The sequence below is a fragment of the Ruditapes philippinarum genome, unplaced genomic scaffold (assembly GCF_026571515.1).
Source record: "Ruditapes philippinarum isolate M1 unplaced genomic scaffold, ASM2657151v2 ctg11870_1_1_1_1, whole genome shotgun sequence".
Classification (NCBI taxonomy): Eukaryota; Metazoa; Mollusca; class Bivalvia; order Venerida; family Veneridae; genus Ruditapes; species Ruditapes philippinarum.
In genome coordinates, this window is record NW_026865011.1 from 17751 (window position 1) to 28392 (window position 10642).

Here is a 10642-nt window from a genome sequence, read left to right on the forward strand (position 1 = left end):
TCAAGCAAAACTTGTTAAAAATACTTTTATGTTAATTAAAAATAAGTGCACTATTTCTTACAAAGAAGAAACAAATTAAGCATTATATGGTATCGATTTGATATTTGAAAATCCTATTATATTCGTAAAAGCATTTTTTTACACCCACCAGTGTTTTTGCGCGAACATAATATTGTTTTATTCGAAGAGTATTAAGTCGCAAAAGCGACACAAGTATGTGATATAAATGATAAAAGATTATTGTTATAAATTTGTAATCGCTCGGAAACGGTGAACCAATATTTATTTATTATTATTATACGAGGTCGTGATGTCAGATAAATATTGAATATGTTTTATTTCGTTTTACACAGGTTACCACTAAGAACCACTAAGGCAGACTAACATATAACTATGGCGTATACAGTAAACACTTCCCTCAGCAACATGTACAACGTCACTGAGAATGCGACAATACCGACAGGAACAGACGACACATTTATGACGTCACTTCTCACTACTTCCGCTCCAAAATCAATGTCCGTCAGTATCAGCACAAAGGTCAGCTACGTCACCGTGCCTGTATTCACGATACTCGGCTTAACCGGAAACATCCTCACATTGATAATCATGCGCACTAAGTACTTCCGACAGTCAACAACAAGCGTGTTCTTGTCAGCTCTTGCTTTGTCGGACACGACCTTTATTCTAATCAGCCCGTTTACTAAAACTTTTATGAAGGATTTATTTAATAGGGATCCTAAAGCACTGACTGAAGCTGGATGTAAGGCGTATTTCTGCATCTTCAGATCCGCTAAGATATGTTCATCGTGGTATGTTGTTCTCATATGTTTAGAAAGATTCATAGTGATTTGTTTTCCATTTCGCGCCAAAAGAATCTCCCGCCGGTACACGGCCGTCATCGCCGTATCTTGCGTGACGATTACTATCATTGCCTTTGATGGTGTTTGGACAATTACAAGCGGAATTGTGGATGGAAACTGTATACCAAGTATAGCCACAGAGTCCACGAAGGATCTCTCGGCTGCGTTTGTTGTCGCCGGAACGGCCATTTTTAACATAATCCCTACCTGCATCCTATTGTTCTTCACACCGTTAAGCATTGTACAACTTTTCCGACAGATGTCGTTCCGACGGGAAATGAGTACAACCGGCGCCTATGACGACACGCTTAAAATAACCAGAATGTTGCTTGCCGTAACCATAGCTTATATACTTCTGGTCACGCCAATATCCGTGGCCCATTCAGTTGCTTTCTTCAATGGAGACAATATATTTACATCTAAGGATCCAGATTTCGTCATATTCCGCGAGTTTGCCCAGACCTTTGAACAGCTAAATTACTCCGTGAATTTCTTACTGTATGTGGTATGTAATGGAACTTTTCGGCAGCAGTTTTATAATGTCATCTGTTGCAGACGACATGAAACCAGAAGCGCAGTTTCAAGACAGACTATAGTTCATAAGGACATAACAAACAAGTGTCCATCTTTCCTGTCGACTGATTCGACAAATGTGAGTCAGTCTAGCGAGTAGGAACGTTTGTTGGGCTCAGACCATATGACTAACGTCTACATTACTGTGTTTTGTATAGACGTGTTCGATTGTGAACTATTCCATCCATTATAGAACCATTGATATCCGATTTGATATGACCGTAGCATCTAATTTGCTGGTCCCCATATTTCTAAGGCGGACCATAATTGTTTCTTGGCCCAAAACATAATAATATCTTTTCCAGAGAATTTAATCTAAATTTATTTCTATATCCATAAGTATATTAACTTTGTTAAAGTGTCGTTAATATATTTATCATACACTTATAAATGAAATATTGATGAAATAAAATGCGTATTTTCATTTTCCGTGTTTTCATCTTAAAAGCTATTTTTTTCACTTCAGTGAAACATATTTTCCGTATTTTCACTGGAGTCTTGCCGGACTAATTTCTTCTTAGTTTAGCCAATACATAAAATTCAAGGGGAAGTCTTTCAAATTTTAATGTCTTACAAGGAGAAAATGTACATACATGTAATAAACAGAAAATTCAAGTTTTTTTCTACAAATGCAGGATTTATCTTCATCTTGTGGTATGAAAATTATCATATTTCACTCGTGGCTATCGTCATTCATAAAACATTTATTTTGCATACCACTCTATGCAAATAATTCCTGTATTTATAGAAAAAAACCTGAATATCTACTATTTATTGACACTAGGCATACTGCTTTGATTTTGTAGGCCACACATCGCCCCCGTTGGAACTCGTAGGGTTTTCACTTTTTCCATATGGACAGGCGGTTATTCATTATTTATATGAAAATGTTAATGAATGATAATTCAAACAAAGCTTTCGTGAGCCGTTTAATTAAACATGCGTAGACACTACAGGAACGAGCAAATGTACAGCTTTTAACACCGCGTGCTTATTGCCATTAAACATTACAAAATTACTTTAAATGCATACATGCATGAACTTTTGAAATAAATCTTTATTTTACAATAGTCTTTTCCGAAGCGTTTGTATCTTTCTTTATAACGTACGTTTTATGTAAACCCCTTTTCTTCTATTAAAGAAACTTTCTTTTTTTATGACATCATATGAACAGTTTTTCTTTGCTATTGTTATGATATTAAGGGTTCGTCAGATTTTCATCAGATTAAATGAATAAAATCTCAATTAAATTTCTAAGATGCATGGAGCTTTTAATTTTTGATTTTTCAAATTAATAGATATTCCACGATTATAAAAATGTAGCGCTTATTATAAAGCCATGTGACATTATCACATGTCAGCGCTCAGCTCCGTTAATGAGACCGGCTTGCGTTTATTTTATATTTATTGACAGTTATTGCAAATTGAGTTGAATTCGTATAAAAAAACAACAAAAAACAACAAAACAACAAAAAACAACAGAACAAACGTAACTGATGGTTTGTTGCTATCAATTATAAATGCCTTTACTTGATTTATAAACACGGACAATGACGAAAAAAGCCGAATGTACTCGATGAATGTGAGCACGTAAATTTTGTTGTGGAGTTTGCGATCATGTCATCTAGGCCAACATGTTTGAATTTTGCACATCGGTTGGGTTCTTTTATGTACAATGCTGAGGACATATGAGCCGTGTCATGACAAAACCAACCAAACATCGCTTACAAACCCTATTACACGTAGAGAAACTGATAGCGAACAGCATGGATCCTGATCAGACTGCGCGGATGGTCGCAAACCCATTATGTTGGTTTTGTCATGACACGGCTCATATGTTACCGTTTATGGTCAGTGTCCTCACGTCTATGAAATAATTCTGTCAACACAAACAAATACTAATACATTCACTTCTCCCAAACAGCTTGAAAACTGTGCAAAATGTACCTAATTAGTGCTGACGTGACTGGAAAACTTATCATAATTGATAAGAAATAAATGAAACCTATCTTAATTGAAAGGAAATTAAAAAAAAACGGATTAGAGCCAATCTTGATAATGATGCACTTGAAGAAAATATCTTTTTTTTTAGTAAGAGATAAGTATTTTAATCGATCCTAAGCCAAATGGATTACAACTGCGTAGAAGATTCTCGTCTAAGGATCGCAATAAGCAGTATTTTTCTTAGGGCCTATCTTGTAATTATGTCTGAAGTGAAGGCTGCAAAAGTCTTAATCGCCTACTTACTAATGGATTTGCCATTTATGAAAAATAAATAAATGTATGTTAGACAAGGCACGCACGTTAATTGTTACAACTGCAATTAGTAGATGCTGGGAATACTGGTGCACTTAAAACTGGGAAGTTGCTATATTGGTATGTCCAAGAAACCTATAAACTCATTATCTGTCACGTGATTTTTCAAAGGAATGTCTTTTTTGGGGATCTTTCAAAAGACAAGTTATAGTTATTATATAAAATAAATTATAAAAAAGTCCATAGCATGAAGTTTGCGTGATTACAAATTGATAATAATAAATAATAATAATAATAATAATAGTAAATATGAATAATAATAAAATAATTTTAAAAATAAAGGTACCACACCGGAAATACTATATCAATAAACTGATATCGGTATCTGATATTTTCAACAACTGATTTTAACTTCTAGTCGAGCTATTTTATCATATAGTTTGGTGGTTTTCCAGTATTCTTAACTGAATAGTGTGAATTGACACTTACGATATGTTGCCTGTTTTTTTAATTTGTCTTTTGATGGTTTTCCTGTGATATGCAGGCTTCAAACCATTGAATACTTTTCAAAATTCTATCTTATTTAGTTCCTTCCATTGTTTGCTAATTTGGGTATATACATTTTTTTCTTGGTGACCATACGCCGCTATTCATGGAATGGCAAGACCATGTATATAGCATTGAAGGTTCCATTAATGATGACCGCCGTTCGATGTTTCTGAATTCATTACTTCCCAATTTCATATTCTGCTTTAGCCAGTGCTAGGGAGCGTGAATGGTAGCACATATTTACACCTTTCATCCATTAACAGCTTTAATTAAATTGAAATTGAGTCTGTAACGTTTTCTGTTTTGCTGTTTTGGCGTCTTAAGCGATTCTGTTTGTCTCAATTTTAGATTAGTGGGTGTTTTTTTTATCGCATTACACCTTCATCTTAACGATTGCCACATCTTGTCACATCATAACCGATGTAATGAGAAGTATTAGAAAACTTTCAAAAATGTAATGTTTGCACATGATGCGACAAAGTCAGTATTACCAGATTGCTCAAAACAAAGTTTTGACTGTTGAACAATTTGGGAACATATCTGGTCTTAAAAATAATTTTCGCAAGTGTACTATAATAAGAACAGGATCACCTCGAAAACAGCACGATTTTAAAAGGAGATTGACTGTTAAATAGTTAAATATAAACAAGCAAAAACTCTTGGAATTACTTTCATCTCGAAACCAACACTCTTAAATTTGAAAAAAAGCATTTATAAAGACAACAAACACACGGTAAATTGGAAATTAAACACCATAGCAAATATTATAAGGTTTTACCAAAATTGACATATCATAAATTTCGAAACAAATTCAAAATATATGCAAATACAAAATCAATTAAATAGCATGATAAATTTGTGCTACATATCTGCCATAAAATTATTGCATAAATCCGTAAAAATTGTGTCAAGAATGACTTAAAAATGGTAAAAATGATACTTGCATAACTGCTCTAACACAAATTCAAAGAATGTTAGTAAACTGAAAACACATGAAACAATAGATCAAATAAAAAGTAACTAATATGAAAAAAAGAAGCGCAAGGGGTCACTTGGGTCAAGGTCACCGATGTTAAAAAGTATTGTTTTGCACCTGTGCTCTACAGCCTCTTTCTACTGACCGAGGTTGTTCATGTTTGGAAGTAACATAACTTAGAGGTCCCTTTCAATTTCATTGAGTAAGGGGTCACTCGAGTTTTAGTCACCGGTGCTTTAAGGGAAGCATCCATCATCTTTTACGGTATGTCTTGATTTCAAATACAAACAGGGTGCCATTTTAATAACAAAATTCATGTATGTATGACTCTAAAAAATATGATAATATTATGAATATGTATAATTTGTAACACTGATCATTTAGACAGGGAGAATGAATAGAGTAACTCTTATTTTTGGGACCTGAAAAAAAGGATTTCTTGTCATAGCCGTTAAAGTATCCATTAAATACGCTCATATAAACAACTAGTTGCAAGAACAAAATAAGATTTCATTAAGCATCAACATTTTATTAGTTTTACTGGAACAGTTTTTTCAACTAAAATGTACTGTTACCTTTAAACGTTTTTCACTGTGTCACAGTAAAATGTCCTTGATTTAAGTGCAATGCTTGTTAACGACATTTTTATTACCAGTCACTTATTTCGTAACGTTTAAAACATTTTAGTTTCAACAATATGCTGATGTTTGTCCATTGGAATGTCGTAATGGTTGTCAATGAGAATTTCTAGACAGATATTTGCAATTATCAAAGACATAAACAGGTAATAGTTTTCTCAATAGAATTTCTTACCATCTAAAAAGCCCACGAGGATATACATATCAAAGAATAAAAGTTCAAACAATGAAACTAAGATAACTCTTGGTCGCTCCGTAAGAGATTTTAAGTGGCGCAAAAACTAACGTGTTAACAACATGCATATAAAGAGAAAGAAAAGCACAAGTACATGTATAAGCACAGTAAATAAAAAAGAAGCCCCAAATCAACACTATATCTATGTTTTAAGTCATCTGAAATGCGTCCTCTTATTTCAAAACCCGATTAAATTTTGGTCCATTTGCGCTTAAACTTTGGATATAAATATTGATTATTTTGATAAATAACTTAACTTAGTTGTTAAGAAGTGAACCACTCAACACAGGAGCCGTTGGTTCGGGTGCCAGTGGGTCACGATCTTATAAATTTTTTTGGTCATATGAAATCAATATTGTTTAGTCACTGGCGGAGGACCAAAGGTAATAATCTGAATTAGTTTATAGGTTTCGTCACAATCTATCGAAGTAATCTATCGATGTAAAAGTTGTAATGACAAAATTGTTTATGCCAAAATCAGTCGTGCTTACATAGTGACATTTGATGTATTCAATACGTTTTTTTAAAATGATTTTTGTTAGATTTAAAATCAAATGAATCAATTAAAATCAATAGTGGGTATTCGATAAGAAATAAGGCCTGTAATATTCTATCTTATAATGTCGAAAGAAAAGAAATTCTGTAAGGGTCCAATTTGGAAAATTTGATTGAAAATCAAGCTTATGCAGAAGGATTGCTTGATTATGAAGAAGAACAAATGACTTCATTTTTTCAGATTCAAGCGTTACCTTAACGACAGCCTTATACCAGCAGCGTCTTGAGTTTTGAACTTTTTTCTTCTTTATCAGCAAGCCATCAAATAATAAATGTTATGCTGCTATTTTAAGCAGGGTTTTAACTTCTTAGCAATGATTTCGTGCATACGCCATTCGCTGTCCTGAGATATTCAAATATAATTCTGTATACTTTGGCGGAAATATTCTTTTTAGAATTAAAATAATTATTGTAGAAACAGATATACATATATATAGCTTTATACATTTTAAAAGCTTTGTTACATAGATCCACTTTGCTTATCTTGCACTGTAAACAACTTGCATTATTTGCATATAAACATTGTTTTTTTCCTAAATTTCACATCATCTGCTATATTTATAACAGAAATTTGCTGCACGTTTTTACTTTGATTAATTTCGTTTTCATATTTAGCATATTAATGTATAGATATAAACATTATTTTGTTCAACAGTGACTGAACATATGTTAACGCGTGCACGATTATTTCAGAAATGACAATTTAATCTGGAACGAGGCCGTTTATGATTTATCTTAATATTAAATAAATTTCATAAACCACAAAGAAAAACAATACCGCATCTGTTTTCATTTATATTTTGCCATGCTATTTATCGTCGTTTTCATTAAGTAATTCACTCATTTTGACAGTTAAATGCTATGAAATAGAGCTGAAACAACAGTGTTTAATATACTCCAAGCATTGTTTACTCCAATCGACGGCTGCATTTATTTCCATTTTAATAAGATGAAAGGAAAAGTTACAATAAACGGCCAATGTTCAGAGCCCCATTAATCAAACCTTTAATTATTTCTTATTACCAAAATAGACAAACGTAAGCCAAAATATACTACGTCTCATCATTATTTTATGATCACTCTGACACATGCATGCCTACAATTCATATGGACTGACTCGAAACAAGGCTACGTAGATAACTTTGATCATAATAAAACGCAGGGTGTGTGCTGCATGTCTATATTTTATTACGTGCACTATTATCTTTGCTTTTTTTATTTCATGACTTAACTCTGGCTATGTAACATTAACGTGTTGGAATTTTTCTTAACTTAAACTACACAAAAGACAAGGTAAGAAAAGATTTGTTTCGGCTACAAAGAGGTATACGGCTGGGATCGTTACTTAAACCAATCTTGTTATAAGAGTTTGACTCGTCGGATAACACTGAATTGGATTAGAGGTTTGTTAAATAAAATACTGCATTATTTCTTTCAAAAGATAATCGTTTCACTAGAACTAACTAGTTTAGCATTCTCATGGAAATGTACATTAGTTCAGTTGTTGAAATCTGCATGGGTATTTATCATTTAGAATATCTTATTTTTATCATTCTATTTCACTCACTACTTTATTTGTGGTTTTCAGTTCATAAATTGATAGTTTTGCTATATGCGATTTTATGTTAAAACAATTGAAATTAGCAGTCGACCGTTTAGAATTTTCGCTTACACGACTGGCTCCTCATCATATTAACCTTTAATATTTTATTTTTGTACAATTGCACGTAGCGATATCCTGTTCGATTTAATATCGTGGGGGTTTGCGTTCCACGAATATTGCTCTTCCTTACTGATAATTACCCGTAAATTCTAGCTCTTATTAATTTTTAAGTGCTCAATATTGTCAAATAAAAATCACACGCGATGTCAGTAACGAGTTTTAGTTAAGCTGTTAAGTATTTAGTATCTGTCAGAATAGATATTTTTAAACTCATTAAGCACAATAAGACGTAATTAAAGTCGCAACAGAGTAAAGGCCAGTGTGCACTTCTATGCAGTTTGATAATACCTTAGACTGTTGGCAGCTCATTTATAGCTATTTATACTCGTGAATATCGATACTCGTTAAAAACAACTAGCAATCGACATTTCTTAAACTTGAAACAGTCAGGTCTTTATAGAGCTAGTTAGTGAGAATACCTTAAGTACTTGTAAATGTAAGTCTCAATATGGAAAGACGTTTTTACGTAGGATTAAATTCAAGCATATTGCGATTCGGATTTCCCAAGAAAGCTTTTTCAGCCATGCAATCAAACCGTCCTTTACAGATAGGTAGTAAATACGAAGTAACAAAATACCGCTGTCCATTGAAAAAAAACTGAAAAAAAAACAACAAATTGGTGAAGTTTGTTAAAAAATGTTTGAAATAATAGACTCAGTTCTTAATGGGCAATGTTGTTTTGCCAGTTAACCTATTGGCTATATGGACCACGCCATGTTTGTTCTCGAAATCATGAAAATTATCTACTTAGTCAAAATTCTGAAATGATTGGTGTTTGAAAGGTCACGAGACGAAAAGGTGACCTCCTATTGATGCCGACATAGCTTTCATTGGGAGTTGATTTTAAGCAGATTATTATGAAATATTGATAGCAATTAAAAGTGCTTGTTAGTTTATTAATTGACACTCTGAAAGACGAGAATGAGGATAAAAGGAGTATGTTAGAGTCGAGCTAAAATGATAGTGGCGACTTTCTATTAAATTCATTTCCATTCAAAGACTAAATGTGTAAACGGTGAAAAAGGAAATATTTTCCCAAAGTTTAGAAATGAAAACGAAATGGCTCCTAAGAGACTTAAAATATATTGTGTTACAAAACTTTTGTCTCTTCTCTAACATTAAGAATTAGAGAAAATGTAAATGTAGTTTGAAAAAAGAAAATATATTGTGTAATACACTATAAATATTTCGTGATAATCATAATATGGATAAGGCCGTTTCCTTATTGCATGCTATCAAAAAAGTATTAAAACTAAAAAGGAAATATTTTTGATTTCAAGAGAGCATTTGATATATTTAATCAAAGATCCTGTATGTTGCAAATTAAGGTTGTTACATTTATGTGAAATTTTATATTTGTATATAATTATGATTTTAAAACAATTTTCAAACATCGAAGAATATGCAAATATTTGCCCACATTATCATTAACATATATACATTCATTTCTTATTGACAATTTTACTTAGACTTTATCGAAAATAAATTTTTGATTACCTTCTTTTATTAGCATGAAATGTAAATTCGGTAATATCTTTACAAATAATGCTTTTTGGAACTTACGTTATTGATAAATCTTCATTTGAGCATTATATCTATGATATAAAACAATAAAAATTGAGTTGACGCGTTTGGATTATGTATATTTTTTCAAACAGGAGTCAGCTTTAAAATGATAAATATGATAAAATGTATACATGTAAGTCAGGTTTTGGTCAAGGTTAAACTGAGACTTGAAAGAATTTTGTCATAAACGTTTATTGAAAGAAATGTCTAGTCAATAATTGTGTCATTCCTTGATAGATTAAAAAAATATGAATAATGTATTAGAAATGAATACGACGTGCTGCGTCACCTCACAGGTAAAGGTCACACGTGAGCTATCATTAAAGTGCATTTATAGTCTTGTCCAGGCTGCCATTCTGTACGTTGGGCATGATAACAAGGAGCTGAGCGAAGGAATCAGATCTCTATGTCAATGTCAATGTTATGTTTTTGTTATTTGGAGTTGGCATAATTATGCTGCAAGTTTAGACGTCGTGTTGCGCGCAAGTACTCTGTTTTATCTCAAAGGTCAAAGTCACATTTAGATGGTCGTATTTGTGCTTTAAGACAAAATGTATTTAACAAGAGCCAGTTCAGAAGCCGAAATGTCAAGAACTCAAGCTTGAATTTCTAAAATTTCTATACTTAAAGGTCCATTAAGCACAAGAAATGCTTTTATTTCTCAAAAGATTTTTTAATTTTGATGTATTTTAAAAGTATCCCAAAAAT

General features: G+C 32.4%; 1 protein-coding gene across 1 annotated transcript; it reads left to right on the plus strand.

The window, feature by feature from the left end:
• The first annotated feature begins 379 nt into the window (after window positions 1-379).
• LOC132727542 (neurotensin receptor type 1-like) lies at window positions 380-1837 on the plus strand. Its single transcript, XM_060713081.1, has one exon. The coding sequence runs from the start codon at window positions 394-396 to the stop codon at window positions 1534-1536; it is 1143 nt and encodes a 380-aa protein (XP_060569064.1). The 5' UTR covers window positions 380-393; the 3' UTR covers window positions 1537-1837.
• The last annotated feature ends 8805 nt before the right edge of the window (window positions 1838-10642 follow it).

Coding starts and splice junctions, on each gene's coding strand:
- LOC132727542 (XM_060713081.1), top strand. CDS start 394: ATGGCGTATACAGTAAACACTTCCCTCAGCAACATGTACAACGTCACT.